The sequence below is a fragment of the Orycteropus afer genome, unplaced genomic scaffold (assembly GCF_000298275.1).
Source record: "Orycteropus afer afer isolate SDZICR_OR568_19922 unplaced genomic scaffold, OryAfe1.0 scaffold01566, whole genome shotgun sequence".
In the NCBI taxonomy this organism is placed as follows: Eukaryota; Metazoa; Chordata; class Mammalia; order Tubulidentata; family Orycteropodidae; genus Orycteropus; species Orycteropus afer.
In genome coordinates this window covers 38,166-54,066 of record NW_006923153.1, presented here as the reverse complement: position 1 = coordinate 54,066, position 15,901 = coordinate 38,166, and the positions used below count along the sequence as shown (strand labels likewise).

The following is a 15,901-nucleotide window of genomic DNA, read 5'->3' as shown; positions in this document are numbered from 1 at the left end:
TCTTTCTGTTCCCTTTTCCCGCCTCAGTAAGTCTGGATGAAGACTGAGTAGAAGTGAAGGTTTCATTATTATTTTATTTTGACAGTGTTCCCTCCCCTCTCCTCCCCTCCCTGGTAACCAACAAAGAAAGTTTCCTTCCTTATATAAACCTTTCCTTGACTTTTTATAACAATGAACTAATACAATAGAGAGGTGGAAGTTTTTTTGAGGGAGCATAATAAATGATGTGTTTTAAGGGATAGTCTAGGTTTCATCTGGGACAAAGAATAGCAGGAAGAGATGCGCCATAAATTAATATGTCAGTGTCTGCCTCTGAGACGTTTGATAGCTTGGTTGATTAGTTGATGAAGAAAACACCAGCTTTGGCCTAACTGTATTAGATGTTTGAGATCTCAAGAGCCTGTACAGTAGCGGAGGAGTTTAGGCACCTCAAGACACATGCTTCTAGCTCCTTACGTTCCAACTATGGAAAAAAGCTTCTTTCCATGTGACAAATCATTCCAAGTCTGAATGATCCAAAGTGGTGGGCAAGTGAGCCAGAGCTAGGATAATCAGACAGACTCAGTGGAGACTTGGGAAGGACCAGTAAGATGAGCCCGGCACTTTGTATTTCATAAGAATCTTTTACACACCGCATCTCACTTAATCCTTATGACGACTCTGTGTGGTAAATGAAATCACCTACATTGTACAGATGACAAAATCGAGGCACAGAAGTTTCTAGAATGAATTGGAACTATTCACACTATGAATTGATTCTTGTGAGTTGTTCCCTCTTTAGTTGTCTGTGGCTGTCTGTAGCCTTCAGTTGAAACAAATTGAGGCTGACTTGGTCACCCTGCTTCACAGCCAGTTGTTGAGGCTTTGATGCATTTTTCTCTTTGGTGTTGGAGGTGAGGCCTCCATCTCAGGCTCAGTTGAAGGTCCTACAGGGGAAGTCATCTCTGCCTCCCCAGGACCCTGAGACTCCCGAGGTATGAGCAAGATGTGGGGTGGTAGAGCACTGATGACAGTGTGTACACATGAGTGTGTGTGTTTGTGTGCACACAGTGTGAATGTCTGGGAGGACTGTGGAATCAGTTTGTTTACTCTGTGGCCACATATATGCACGTTTGTGTCTGTGTGGGCCTCTAAAGGTTCAGGGGAAGAAGAATTGAAAAAGAGAGGGTTTTTTCTTATTCTGTGTCCCTGCTCTCCCATTTCTTCCTCTTTCTCTGTTTTCTCTCTCACTTCTTTTTATCCTGCTCTTTCCCTGTGAACTTGGTTGGCTGTCTTAGTTCTCTAGTGCTGCTATAACAGAAATACCACAAGTGGATGTCTTTAACAAACAGGAATTTATTTTCTCACGGTTGAGGAGGCTAGAAGTCTGGATTCAGGCTGCTGGCTCTAGGGGAAGGCTCTCTCTGTTGGCTCTGGAGGAAGGTCTTGTTTCTTTGAGCTTCTTCTGCTCCTAGGTGATTTTCATAAGGCTTGGCATCTCTCTTTCCCCATCTCTGCTTCTTTAGCTTGCTTGTTTAATCTCTTTGATATCTCAAAAGAGGTTGACTCAAGATACACACCGTACATTAATCCTGCCTTGGGAGCTCTGGTGGCACAGTGGTTAAAATGTTCAGCTGCTAACCAAGAGGTCAGTGGTTTGAACTTACTAGCCACTTCATGGGAGAAAAATGAGGCAGTCTGTTTCTATAAAGATTTATAGCCTTGGAAATCCTATGGGCCAGTTCTACTCTGTCCTTTAGGGTCACTGAATTGGAATTGACTCAATGGCAGTGGGTTTGTATTTTATTTTGGAATCCTGTCTCATTAAGATACCAAAGACAACCCATTCCCAAATGGGATTACAACCACAGGCATAGAGGTTAGAATTTACAACACATATTTTGGGGGGACATAATTCAATCTGTAACAGGGGCACTATGATTATTAAGTCACCTGGCTCAGGACTCATCACTCAGCTTCAGCCCATGTTCCTCTGTGTCTGAGGGCAGAGAACAGAACTCCCTTGTGGCAGGGACCGTAACCTCAAGTCATACTGAGCAGCAGTTAGCTGCTGTATAATCCACAGTACTTCTGCTGATAGTGGCAGGGCTGGGTGGTGGGTAGGTGGGTGGGGTAGGGTGGACAGAGTTTGGTGTAGCCTCAACTTTGAGCCCCCTGTTTCTGGCACCATCATGACTAGGTGGGGACCGGGCACATCATGAGACTATAGACAAAGGCTTGTTTTGGCAGTAAAGGTAGAGCTTAGTTAGGGGAAACCGAGGAAAGTAGTATTACATGAGCAGCAGCCCAGGGGTCAGCATGTCTGTCTCCTTTCTGCCTTGTCAGGTGAGAAGAAGGAAGGCTGGTCATGGGAGTCCTACCTAGAAGAGCAGAAGGCTATCACTGCCCCCATCAGCCTCTTCCAGGACGTGAGTTGGATAATTTCCACCTAGGAGGAACTTGTCTTCCCAGCCCAGGGACTCAGCACCAAACTCAGGTCTTCTGGGATTTTCTGTGTCTGACATCCCTCATAGACTGGCAGAATGGAAGGGGGGCAGCTTGTTTATGGAGCCAGAGTAGAGATGGCACACTATAAGGGGCTTTTGGGCTGGGAAGGAACACAGAGTTGGAACCCAGGCTCACCCCTGTCACTGGGTCTTTTGAATTCTGGTGCCTTCTATTCTCAACTCTGTACACTGATTTTTTTTTTTTTTTTTTTATGGTTGATTGTTCTAGGAAATGTATACCTCTCTAGTAGTATTTTTTTTCCTCCTCAAAACCTAGTATATTGTTCACCTTATAGGCTTGTCTATTATTTGTCCATAGAATTTTTAATAACTGATTTTTTAAAATTTATTTTTTACTGTGATTTGGGTGAAGATTTACAGAGCAAATTCGCTTTCCATACAGCAGTTCACATACACTTTGTCTCATGACATTGACCACAATTTACAACAATGCAATAGCTCCCCTCCCACTTCCTCCTGATAATTACCTCTTCCCTGTGTCCATCCCTCCATGCTCTCCTGCCCCTTGAGCTGTCTCCCGCTGCATAAGCAGCCCTTTTTTTCCCATGATTGTTCTCTCCAAGGAGTGTATCTACCTCAGGTACATGTTCAACTCATATGCCTGTCTTATGCTTGGCTGGAAGCCACAGGTGTGGGTTCAATTCCAGACCTGACAGGCAGCTAGGGGCCATAGTCTCAGTGGTTCTACCAGGCTCTATTGGACCAAGAAACCTGGTCCCCCCACCTTTTTTTTTCTCCAAATGATTTTGAGTTTTGTCCACATTGTTCTCTCTCTCTATCTAGGATCTCCTACATAGATCCCTTTCCAAGTGGTTGACATTGGTAGTCGGGCACCATCTAGTTCTTCTGGTTTCATAGTCAAATAGGCTATAAATTGGATGATGTACCAATCACTAGGACTGATTGTATCCATGAATTTTTGGTTTTCTTCATTCTTCTTTGCTCTGGATGAGGAGAGACCCATCGTTGCATTTAGATGGCAGCTTGCAAGCTTTTAAGATCCCAGTCACTACTCGCCAAAGTAGGAGATGGAACAATGTTTTGTGTAGTATGTTATGCCAGTTGAGCTTGATGTCCTCTGTGACTATGGTTCCGAGCCCACAGGTTGAATTATTTGGTCCCTCTGGGTAGCTGGCTGTGACCAAGCAGTGACTACCACCTTGCCTCTTGTCAGCTCTACTATACACCTGGGAATTCAGATCATACACATAAACTTATAGGACCGTTGTCTGCCAACTCTATACACGTTCTTGGATACACTCCCCACTTCATAGACATACCTACTAATTCAGCCTGTCCACCCATCTGTGTACCCATATACGCATGTTTGCCTTCACTGATAACGCAGTATTGTATGTGTAAAAGGGTTCATCTTTGTTGTCTGTACCTCCCACGTACCTCTCTATGTCTTTCTCTTCCTCGATGCCACCATATTGATCACTCACATTTGGTACATTGCCCTTCTCTTCACCCAAATCAATACTTACCTCTATCCATCTAACAGTATACACTGATCTTTTCATTACTTGGGAAAGAGGGGGCCCTTATGTCCATTCCTGACTCAGCCTACATTTTTCAAGGGATCTGGGAGCTATTCTGTCCCTCTCTGCATCCCTATATTAAGGGTCCCCAAGTAAGCTAACTCCTTGGTAGTACCAGGCGGGTGGGGCCTAAAGGCAGCTCCTTCACCCCAAGCCCACTAGGCAAGGATAAGACTGGATGGAAGCTGTGTCCTCTCCAATCTGTGCATTGACAGTACCAGGCAGTCACTCATAATAAGAATGGCTTCAAACTGGGCATGAAGTTGGAAGGCATTGACCCTCAACACCCGTCCATGTACTTCATCCTCACTGTGGCTGAGGTGAGCTGAGTGTTGGTACTACAGGGGTAGTTTCTCTGAAACTTTATGACATCAGATCATATCATGTATGATAGATGATAAAGTCTGTTGGGGCCATGGAGAGCATTGACTCAGATAAGGGAAACAGTGCCCTGCTCTTGCAAAGTATAGTTTAGTAGGGGATACAAGGAAAGCTAAAATGTGAAGAAATAACAGATGAAGTGTTGTGGGGTGGTGCAATTAGTGAAGGAGTATATATTAGTGCTAGGGGAGCCTAAGGAGGAGAGATCCCAAGGCCTGGGAATGTTGGCAAGAGCCAGCCAAGGTCCTTTCCCTCTAGGAGCTCACTGTTAGGTAGGGAACCAGCCAGATAACCATTGGTGACATACCACAAGGCTGGTGACAGATGTGAGCAGGAATAGCACAGGGAAAGAGTGGTTAGTTCTGCCAGAGAAGGTGGGAAAGCTTTCTACAAGAAGAGCCTCCTTTATGAGTCTTAAGAGTTGAGTTAGGCATGAGCAGGGCATTCCAGGCAGAAGCAGCCAAGTGGGCTTTAGGGCATGGACCAGGCTACCATGTTCAAGAAACTGCCATGAGCTCAGTGAGGTGAAAGCACAGTGTGTGCACGGGGAGCAGTGAGATAAGGTGGCAGAAGGAAAGATTGTCAGGGGCTCTAAGCAGGCCCAAGGCTTAGTAGGTACCTTTGGGGTTCTGTCCAAGGCTGGAAAGGGCAGGAAGATGTCATAGACCCTGAACTCAGGGCTTACAAGTACATGAGGAATTGGGTGATGTCTTCATTGTTAGATGGGAGGGAGTGGGGCAAAGTTCAAGACAGGGGAAAGCTGTGAGTGAAGAAGGGTGGAGATGGGGAGCCTGGTAGCTTTATAGCCCTTTAGACCACCACACTGAGCCAGGAGAAGTGAGGGGTAGGGAGTGGGGCATGTGCCGGCATTGGAGTCCCTGTGATTCCCCCTCATGGGGCCAGGTGTGTGGTTACCGCCTACGTCTACACTTTGATGGGTATTCCGAGTGCCATGACTTCTGGATCAATGCCAACTCCCCTGACATTCACCCTGCTGGCTGGTTTGAGAAGACCGGGCACAAACTGCAGCCCCCGAAAGGTAAGGCCTAGCCAAAGTTGGTCATGGTGAGGCAGCAAGTCCTCAGATCCCACCCTTGGTCCCCCCTACTTCCAGCTCTGTGCTTTCTGATTCCTGTTGGCCAATCCAAAACCAGCCTGTTTTTCATTGTATGCTGATAGCACACTGCCCCAGGACTGAGTTGACCAGAAGTCCCAGGGCTTCTGCTTTGGCCTTGCCCTTTGAGTATCCACCCAGGTCATGCCCTGCTTTCAGGGCAGATTCTTGAAAAGTTGTGGGGTCCTTGGCCTGATTCTGCCGCTTCAGCATGGGGTGCCCTCCCCGTAGCCCAGCCTCTGTCTGCACGGCGCTCTGTTTGTCCCCCCCGAGGGGCCTAGGTTACAAGGAGGAGGAGTTCAGCTGGAGCCAGTACCTGCGCAGCACAAGAGCTCAGGCTGCCCCCAAGCACCTGTTTGTGAGCCAGAGCCACGTGAGTGCCCCTGAGCAAGTGATATCAACCCCCTGGGACAGAGTCCCTGTACCGGCCTCTCCCAGGGTGTCTGACTCAGCAGCTCAAGTTCTCAGCTTTGTTATGATCCCTCACGTCAAGTGTGAACGCAGCTTGGCAGGGACAAGGGCCATAGGGGGCAGCTGGTTATAGGTTTTTCCTCAGTTCCCTCCTTCCTTCCCTATTGCAGAAATCCTCTCCTCAACATACCACCTCAGAACCCCTGGTTATATCGGCCTGGCCGTGAGACGTTATTGTTCACGTTTCCTTGCTTGGTTTGCTCTGCTGTGAAGATCAAAGTCTCTATTCTGGGAGCTTCTTTTGAACAACGCTGAAGCTCTTGCATTCATTCCCAACAGCTCACCTCTTGTCTTTCTCTGTTCAAAGCAGCTGGCAGCTTTTTCCAGCAGTAAAGGTGTTCCCCATTAGAAATACTAATGTATCAAAAATCTACCGGCCCTTTAGGCTAAGGGTTCTCCATGCTGTACGTTGTTGTTGTTGTTGTTGTTGTTATGTGCCGTCGAGTCAGCCCTGTCTCATAGCGACCCCTCCTTGGGTTTCCGAGGCAGTATCACTACGGAAGTAGGATTGCCCAACCTTCCTTCCGAAGGAATGGCTGGTGGGTTTGAACCACTAGCCTTCTGGTTAGCAGTCAAGTGCAGGGGTAATTGCTTCCCCACCCCAAACTGCCCCAGAGGTCATATTTGTAGGTTCTTAAGTGGTTGGGATAGGGTCCCACCCACTGTTGTGACAGGGAATGCATACTTTCAAGTCAAACTGTTCAAACCCTGGCCATACCACTGACTAGCATATGGTCCTGGGCAAGTTAATTAACTTATAAAATGGTAGTGATAACACCTATCTCAGTGTTATTGTAAAGATCAAGTAAAGTGATGGTTTTGGAAGCTTGTTCCCAGTACGTGGCAGATGCCCAGTTATTACTGGTCTCCTCCCCCTGCCCTGTTGCACGTGTCCACTTCTTCCTTCCCTACCACCCACTGTTGAGCCAACTGTCCCAGCCCAGGCTAGGCCAGGCCTGTCCAGGTAGAGGAAGACTTGTGCTCTGCCTGCCACCCTGGGTGAATGACTAGCTTTCAGCCAGTTGCTTTTCTTCGGTCATGGTGAGGCTTCCTCTGAGTGTACTTTGATGGGCATAAGTTCCCGCCCTGAATGTCCCCTCTCTTCCCAGCCTATTCTCCCCTCTCCTCCCCCATGCCTCCATCCTGTTGTGGCTTCTCCCCTGTTCCTCCTTTGCCAGTGAGCTCTGGGCTACTGCTGGCTGTGGTAACTGGCCCCCACTTCTTAAAGTTTTGTTTCTATCTTTTTAATATTTTATTTTGTTGTCATTGAGAATATAACAGCCAGATACGCACCCATTCAACCTTTTCTATGTGCACCAGTCAGTGGCACTGATTACCGTCTTGGAGTCGTATGACCCTCCTTTTCTCAATTGTTCCTCCCCCATGAACATAACACACTGGCTCCCTAAGGTTCCTATCTAATCTTTGGAGTCGCAGCCCCTCTTCTTGCCCCCAGAGTCCCCCACCCCTGGGCTTCCAGGTGGGCATGAAGTTGGAGGCTGTGGACCGCATGAACCCATCCCTCGTCTGTGTGGCCAGTGTGACCGACATAGTGGACAGCCGCTTCCTAGTGCACTTTGACAACTGGGACGATACTTACGACTACTGGTAGTAAGAGGGCCCAGATTTGAGTTGGGGTGTGAGGGATGGCTGGAGTGAGGGCAGCTACTTTCAAATCTCAGATACCATGTGACCTTGGCCCAGTCCTGACATTCATTTCTTGCCTTGGGGGGGGGGGATGTGGGTGGCATCGTTGACTGTCCTGTGGACTTAATATATATCATAAGAAAAGCTTAATATTAAGCATTTCATCTGAAAATAGCAAGGTTCCGATAAGCAACCTCTGTGACTTATCCCCTGAGACATTTTGGTGGTATCAGGAGTTTTCAGTTAATGCTGCAGTCTTCCAACTTTCTAGTCACACGTCTTAGTCTGTCACTAAGAAGTTAGGTGAGGGTGACCCCTGAAGCAAACTGTTGTAGGATGGTAGGCCCAGAGCCTCAGAGGTTCACCTGGGACAGTGAAGTGTTCTTGGTTTCAGGTGTGATCCCAGCAGCCCTTACATCCACCCAGTGGGCTGGTGCCAGAAGCAAGGAAAACCCCTCACCCCTCCACAAGGTGACCCTGTAGCCTGAGCAGATGCCCTTTTCCAGGCCTGGCCCTGCCATCCACCCCTCTCGCCTGATCCTTTACCAATCCTTCTTTATCTGGGGGTTTAGCATGGAGTGAGAGGACACATATGTCCTGGAGCCTCAGCTTCTTTGCCTGGGAGTTGAGAACGCCTTATCTATTGAGGGATTATTTTAGGAGAGTCCTGTCAAACTTTGGCCCCATTGAGGTTTAAGGGAAGAAAGTTAGATGACCACTTCAGCAAGGAAGCAGGCAGTCCACAGCTAAGAAAGGTGTACACCTCCTTACAGGAGTGTTACATGTATGGTACAAGTATGACAGGCTAAGATGGGGCTGGGGCTGGAGTGGGAGCAGCAAGGCCAGGATGGGTAATGGGAGCCAGGGTTCCTAGCCAGCCCTGTGAACTGTTGGGGTGGTGATGCTGCTTGTTTCTGTTTAGGGCCCAGTGCATGGAGCTGGCTGTGGTAGTGGGGAAGGGGAGAGTACTCCAGGGGCCTCCACCCTTCCTTGTTCCTGGTCCTGCTTGGAGGCACAGAGCTCCCCTAGCAGCACAGCAGCACCTGAGTGGCTAGACATTTTTCTCGTCTTCTCCTCCAGACTACCCAGACCCTGATAGCTTCTGTTGGGAGAAGTATCTGGAAGAAACCGGGGCATCTGCTGTGCCCACTTGGGCCTTCAAGGTGGTGAGTTAACTCTCTTTTTCCTTAGAACTGAGCTCAGGAAGACCAGTGCACTGAGGCAGCCAGGATGGGACCCTGGTCTCTCCCTTGGGACAGACCACAGACAGAACACGTGGGTTCCTCCCCTCTTGACCTGGGCATTGGCCTGAAGACACCTGTCTCCCTGCAGCGACCTCCTCACAACTTCCTGGTCAACATGAAGCTGGAGGCTGTGGACCGCAGGAACCCTGCTCTGATTCGTGTGGCCAGCGTGGAGGATGTGGAGGATCACCGGATAAAGGTGGCCCTGGGATCCAGGCGCAGGGGAAGTGGCCAGTTGGGAAGGAAACCTATAAACTGGTTAGAAAGGAAGGACCAGCGTGAGGCAGACATAAGGAAGGCTGCACATTGTGGGGAAAGGAGCTTTAAACTGGAGGCTGAAGACTTGATTCTTGTGTTAGCCTCATCTCTGACCTGCTTTTGTGGGTACAGACAACTCATTTCCCATCTCTGAGCCTTAACTTTTACATCTGTATAATGAGGCTAACGATCCTTGTCTGTCTTGCTCAAAGGTTAATGGGAGATGCCAGTAATTTAATGAACGAAACCCTTAGAAAATATGGCAGCTGAGAGGGATTATTGTGAGGTGGGCACCTTGGTTCTCCCAATCTAGGATCTTGCTTCTGACAGGCCCCAGGGATGGGGAGAGCCTCCTGGAGCCTGGGGGAGCTCCCGGCTAAGCTGGACTCCACAAGGAACATCTAACCTCCAGAGGCCTTTCCTTCTCAGCTCCACTTTGATGGCTGGAGCCATGCTTATGACTTCTGGATTGATGCCGACCACCCAGACATCCACCCTGCAGGCTGGTGCTCCAAGACAGGACATGGCCTGCAACCTCCTCTCCGTGTGTACCCTTAGGGCACTTTGCCCCTTTCCCACTGACATCTGACATCCTCCCCACCTCCTAGCACTGGTCATTCTCCCTTCCTTATAGCTTGCCCAGGGGGCTCTGGCGCCCACAGTGAGCTCTGGCACATCCTCTCCTCCTCACCCTAGGGGGCCCTCTGTCTCCCCTAGTTGTCTGGTTTGGGGGATTGAGGTGCAAAAGAGCAAGCTCACTGGGGACATGTGCTGAGAAGTTCTCTCAGCATCCAGCAGAGTCACATGGAGCATGCATTGTGTTTGCTAGGAAATGCTGGCTCCCTTCAGTAAAATTCTGGTCCTCTGCCTGGGCAGGGATAAGGGTTCTCGTCATTGGAATGTTCAGTCTTGGTTATCACAGTCAGGTTCCCCCCTCCTTATTTTCCCCCTGTTGCCCTCTTTGTCTCACATGGATGTTGATCCTCTGTGATGTTCTCCAAGTATAGGCAGAACCGAGAAAAAAAAAAAAGCGTTTGGAAAATGAAAATGGGAGAACAAACAGAGAGACATATGAATCTGCCTGATGTGGTTTCTTAGTGACAGCTGTGCTTCTACCAGCTCTGGATTGATCTCCTTGGGGCAGAGACCAAGGGCATGGCCTGTGTATGAGAACCACCAGGTCCTCATTCCTGAAAGAGGGGCCAATACCAAGTAGCAGGAAATGGTGCACAGCCTAGCACAGGACCCCTGTACATGGGGACCTAAGTTTCCTCCTGGAAACTTCCTTCCTTGCCCTCTATTCTCCCCACCCCCAAAATCCTCTGCTGACTTTTCTTTCTGCTTCTTCAGGACCCAGAGAGCCCAGCTCTGCTTCCCCTGGAGGCTGTCCCCCTCTTGGCTATAAGAGCCTGCCACACACTAGGACCTCAAAGTACAGCTTTCATCACCGGTGAGTGAAGGGGCTCCTGCTCAGAGACCCATAGGTATTGTTCAGGGAGGGTCTGTTTTGCATCTACTGTGTGCCAGCTGATCAGGGTTCACTGACACACTCTGAGTGGGGCCACAGTTGGGAAGAGAGGGCTCAGTGGGGACAGGTGCATCCAGCCCAATTGATGCTGTCCTTCTTCTCCAGGAAGTGCCCTACTCCTGGTTGTGATGGCTCTGGCCACGTCACAGGCAAGTTCACAGCTCACCATTGCCTCTCAGGCTGCCCGCTGGCTGAGAGGAACCAGAGCCGGCTGAAAGCAGAGCTGTCCGACTCAGAGGCCTCGGCCCGTAAGAGGAACCTCTCAGGCTTTTCCCCAAGGAAGAAGCCTCGCCATCACGGCCGGTGCGGAGGGCATGGAGTCAGGGCCTGGGCTTCCCTGGGTTCAGGGCCTCGTGTATTCTTAGGCAAGACTAGGCACTGAATCCCTGCCGTGGACCTGGTCCCTTTCTCTCCAGGATTGGACGTCCTCCAAAGTATCGGAAGATCCCACAGGAAGATTTTCAGAGTAAGTCCCAGGTCATCTACTTCCCTGTCCTCCACAATGTGTTCACAGTGGATGCTCAGTAATTGATGGGATGAATGAGCAGAGGAGCCCAGAGGGGGAAAAGATGGATGGAGGCTGCCTCTTCATTTGAGATACTTTGGGAGGTTGAACGGTGACAAGAGTGTGGTTTCTAAGGTACAGCTGTGCACCTACCAGTTTGTGGTTGAGCCCCTTGAGGATTCTCTCTTAGAGACCAAAGGCATGGCTGTGGGTTTCCGCAAAGTATTTGAGAACCAAGTTCATCTCCGGCCTTGCTGGAGTCTGCGGGAAAAATGCAGGGCCTCTCTGGGCCTCTGGTTCTCCACTGTGAAATGGGTTGATGCATCCTGGCTATGCTGTTCTCTGATTCTAGGATTCCTGGGTGGAGGCCATTGTGACCTTGGGCAAGTCAGGGAACATCTCTGAGCCTTAGTTTCTTTGTTTGCAAACATAGATAATCCTTGCCTTTCAAGTACCAACTACCTGAAATAATAATAGTTACTGCTACTGTTTACTGAGCACCTGCTATAGGCCAGGCACTGTGCTGGATGCTTTACATACACTTTGCCTCTCACAAGCATCCTGTAATGGTGGATGTTTTCTTTGACTTCATGATGAGGAATGTGGGACTCAGCTTGTGAAGTCACTTGCCCAAGGTCACTCGACTTGTAAAGGGCAGAGCTGGTATTCAAAGTCAGGTCTGACTTCTCCTGCTACATGTTGCTGGAACATTAAGTCCCCAGGCTGTGAACATCTGATTTATGGACAATTCGTACTTGCGCTTTAGTGTTATGTAAATTTGCCCTCACTTCAAAAGGATTGAACCAACCCCTGCACGCAATAAGTTCTTCATCACAGTCGCCTTCACTTACTGCATGTGTAGCTTTCAAATCACTGAAAAGGCTTCAAGCCTTTTCTTGCACTAAAACCAAAACCCACTGCCATCAAGTTGATTCTGACTCATAACAACCCTATAAGACAGAGTAGAACTAGCCCATAGAATTTCCAAGATTTCTGTAAATCTTTACAGAAGCAGATTGCCTCATCTTCCTCCCACGGAGCAGCTGGTAAGTTTGAATCACTGACCTTTGGGTTAGCAGCTGAGCGCTTAATCACTGCACCACGAGTAATCCTGTCTTGTACTAAAGAAGGTTGAATAAGAACTGTATGCACCTGTTTGACTTACCTACCAATTTGATTTAAAGACACACTTAGGAACTGATCTCATTTGTAACACAGGGACTGCCTGTATTTTAGACATAAGGCACCCAACCCAAATATGAGGTTACTTCTCATCCCCTTCAAGAGAAGGTGATCCCTCCCCAGGGTGTTGATCTTATCTTGTGTCTTCACCTGCTTAGCGTAGACCTGACAGGAGCGGGGTCACTGGGAATCTTGCCTTGGTTTAATTGAATGCACATCTTTTTAAGGCTGGAAGAGAAGTAATTTGGTTCATTGCACAGTTTCTGGGTAAGGCCCAAGCTATTCCAGTAGCCTGAGCAATATATAGTATAGTGATTGAGAGCATAGCCTTTTATAGGCTGTGAGACCTTGGGCAAGTGACTGCACCTCTCCGGCCTCAGCTTCTTCATCAGTAAAATACAGATAATAATAGGACCTATCTCATAAGGTGGTGGAGAGGCTTAAAGGAGATGATCCACATAAAATCCCTAGCACAGCTGCTTGCTGGAATTATTATTCTAATCTCTTGTCTGACTCCTCTTGCTGAACTTCCATATTGTTTCCCTTTGGTGGAAATAGGCAATTCCTGCAGCCCTAGGCCTGAGTGGTGAAGGTTTTGGCCTGTTTCCATGCCCCTCAAAGTGAGGATTCCTGGTACCTCTCCTACTTGACCTTGGCATTGGGTAGGCTTCCATTGCAGGGCAAAGTTCTCATCACCAGAGGGCACTTGCCTACAATGTTCATTCCAGAATCATGCTGTGGAACTGTTGGGAAGTTAAATCTTTCCAGAGGCTGAGGCTGTGGCCCAGAGAGAATGAGGAAGGACTTGCCCAAGACCTCGAGGCACTTCAGGGGCAGAACAGGGGAAAGAGTCCAGGTCTGCGAGGGCTCTTCTGCTCCACCAGCTTACCTCTTGCACAGAGGGAACACTGTTCACTGTGTTCTATTCCAGAGATGTGTTCTCACACATCTGGGGTAGACCCCTCAGTATAGGCTCCAGGGTTTGCTGGGAAACAGCTCCAAAGGGAAGGCTGCTTAGAGAGGGCAGGGCTCACCCTGCTCATAGAGTCAGTCAAGCCACATAGGGTCAGCCGTTTGAAAGAACAGATGTTTCTGACCTGCAGCTAGATGGTTGGCTGCCTCTGAGAGCTCTGTCCTATGCCCTGGGGAAGATAGATAAGGAAGGAATCTGCCTACACACTTGTTCCCCAGCAACTCAAACCCCCACCAAGTTAAATGGTGGACCAGATACAGGGCTTCAAAGAAGGAACACCCTGAGGGGAGGCCAGACTTGTTAATGATGGAGACACTCATGGGAGACCCTGGTTGCCTCCCAGCCTGGTCATGGGAGGAGCTGATCTGAGCTGTGCTGAGGGAGCAGGCTCCTTGGTGATACTGAAAGTGGAGCTATTTGGAGTGGGGTGAGGAGCTCAGGTTTGGTCTGATGAACAGGGAAGATAGTAAGGAGACAAAGTTACAGAAGAACTATCAGTGGGACTGGTTATGCCATTCCAGAAGTCCTGGGTGTGATTGTGAGGTGCAGAAGAGTCAAGGTGAAAGGCTGAAGCGACAAGGGAAGAGACCAGGACGATCTGTGATGAGCAGGGGAGGGCCTTTGAGAAAAGGGCAGTGGAGGTGCTGTATTCATCAATGAATAGAATTAGCACCATTGTAGCCTCTACTAAGGCTGGCAGAGGTGGGCAGAGGGCCATGTTTGTCAGAGCAGGCAGACGTAAATGCATTCCCAGCGGGCAAGTGCCAGGCCTGGATAAGGAAGAAGCTAAGCAGAGAGCACCCATCATCAGATCCATGGGGGCTGGTGATCAGGAGCAAGGATTCTAGGAACAGACCAGGAAGCAAAGTGTCAGGCAAGATGGAGTTGGCAAGTAGGCTATGGATCACCTTCCAGGTGCCTGAGTAGAGGGGTACCAAACCAGATCAGGCTGATGGAATAGGGGAGAGAAACTGGGGCTTGAGGCCAGTAGGGTGGGTTTCTATCTGGGTCTGATAAGAAAGTTGGCCAGGTCCCAGAAGGACTTAAGAAAAAATGACAAATGGATTGCTGATGTCATGGCTGAGCTTGCTTGGATGCTGGGGACCATTTTGATGCAATGTTTCCAGAGAATGGTACCTTCTGGGATGCTGTGGGGCCTAGGGTGATGGGAGCTTTTCTCCAGAAGCTTGGCAGTCGGGTCATTTCACACAGCTGACCTAAGAGCGTAGGGGTCCACCACAAGAAGTAAGCACTGCATCAGGAGTGAGGAGATATGGACCTCACTCTTGTCTCTGCAAGGACCTCTCTTGGAAGGGGACCCTGGTCCTGTCTGCTCTGCCATCCAGTCTCCCTAGTGGCATGGGTATGAGCAGGCCTCGGGGATCAGACCCATCCTCTGTGTCAGCCTGCCAGCCCCTGCCCCTGCCTCTGCTTTCAGCACTCACCACTGGCGTCATGCACCAGTCCCTCTTCATGTCAGCCTTGTCAGCCCACCCAGACCGTTCACTCTCTGTGTGCTGGGAGCAGCAGTGCAAGCTCCTGCCTGGAGTGGCAGGTATCTCAGCCTCAACAGTCGCCAAGTGGACCATCGATGAGGTGAGGCGTGAGGAGCCCTTTCTCTTCCCCTTCTTCTCCTTCTTTTCCTCCTCCTCCCCTGGTTCTCCCTCTCACCACACCCCATGGGAGGGCTCAGGAGAGGCCCACCTCTGGCAGAGCTTAACACTACTCCTGACACTATCCCCTGCTCATCTCTGCTGTCCAGTTTCTTCTAGCTGCCCAGTGTGGGCTTATGGGTCCATCCCGGTGGGTGGGGAGTGAGAGAGATGTGCTTCAGCCTCGGGGCCTCAGGATCAAGGACCATACCTTGACACCCAGCAGCACAGGGACACTGGATCCTCTTAGGCTGATAAGAAAAAACAACATTCTTGCAGCTCAGAAGGCACTGAGGCCATGTAGACTGGCCTTTTCCCTACACTTCCAAATCTCCATCCCCTTGTCAACATATCTTCTTTGATTTCCAAGGTCTTCGGCTTTGTTCAGACTCTGACAGGTTGTGAGGACCAAGCACGACTCTTCAAAGATGAGGTAAGGTGCACATGCAGTGTGGGAGACTGAGAAGGGGTCACTGTGTCCCCCCAGTACGTCCCCTGGCTAGGGAAGAGGCCTCTGTTGACCCACTGGGATGAGACTAGTCACAGTGACCCACATTTCTGAAGAAACATCTGGTATGGCCCGTGGCTTGGAGAGCTGGGGAACCCTCTGTGTTCAGACCATCCTTAGGAAGGTCATCAGGATCCTGTTCATTCTGCTGCTCTCTGGCCCAATCTTGTGTTTCCAAACTTAGCTTCAGCATTGACAGTCACTAAAGTAAAGCATGGGAGCTCTGGTAGCATAGTGGCTAAGACACTTGCCTGCTAACCAGACGGCTGGCGGTTCAAACCCACCAGCCACTCCTCGGAAGGAAGGTTGGGCAATCCTACTTCCGTAGTGATACTGCCTCGGAAACCCAAGGAGGGGTCGCTATGAGTCGGGGCCGACTCGACGGCACAT

General features: G+C 49.6%; 1 protein-coding gene across 1 annotated transcript; it reads left to right on the top strand.

The window, feature by feature from the left end:
- Nucleotides 1–2,325: 2,325 nt before the first annotated feature.
- LOC103213314 (L3MBTL histone methyl-lysine binding protein 1) lies at nucleotides 2,326–15,631 on the top strand (the record flags this gene model as incomplete). The annotated part of the gene is given in 16 exon segments (XM_007959138.2): nucleotides 2,326–2,408; nucleotides 4,264–4,368; nucleotides 5,333–5,468; nucleotides 5,825–5,916; nucleotides 7,471–7,622; nucleotides 8,056–8,132; nucleotides 8,742–8,827; nucleotides 8,994–9,104; nucleotides 9,593–9,707; nucleotides 10,514–10,613; nucleotides 10,797–10,994; nucleotides 11,108–11,157; nucleotides 14,790–14,947; nucleotides 15,374–15,441; nucleotides 15,539–15,570; nucleotides 15,573–15,631. Coding segments are annotated over 16 exon segments (1,622 nt in total), but the record flags the coding sequence as incomplete, so codon positions are not given.
- Between the last annotated feature and the right edge of the window lie 270 nt (nucleotides 15,632–15,901).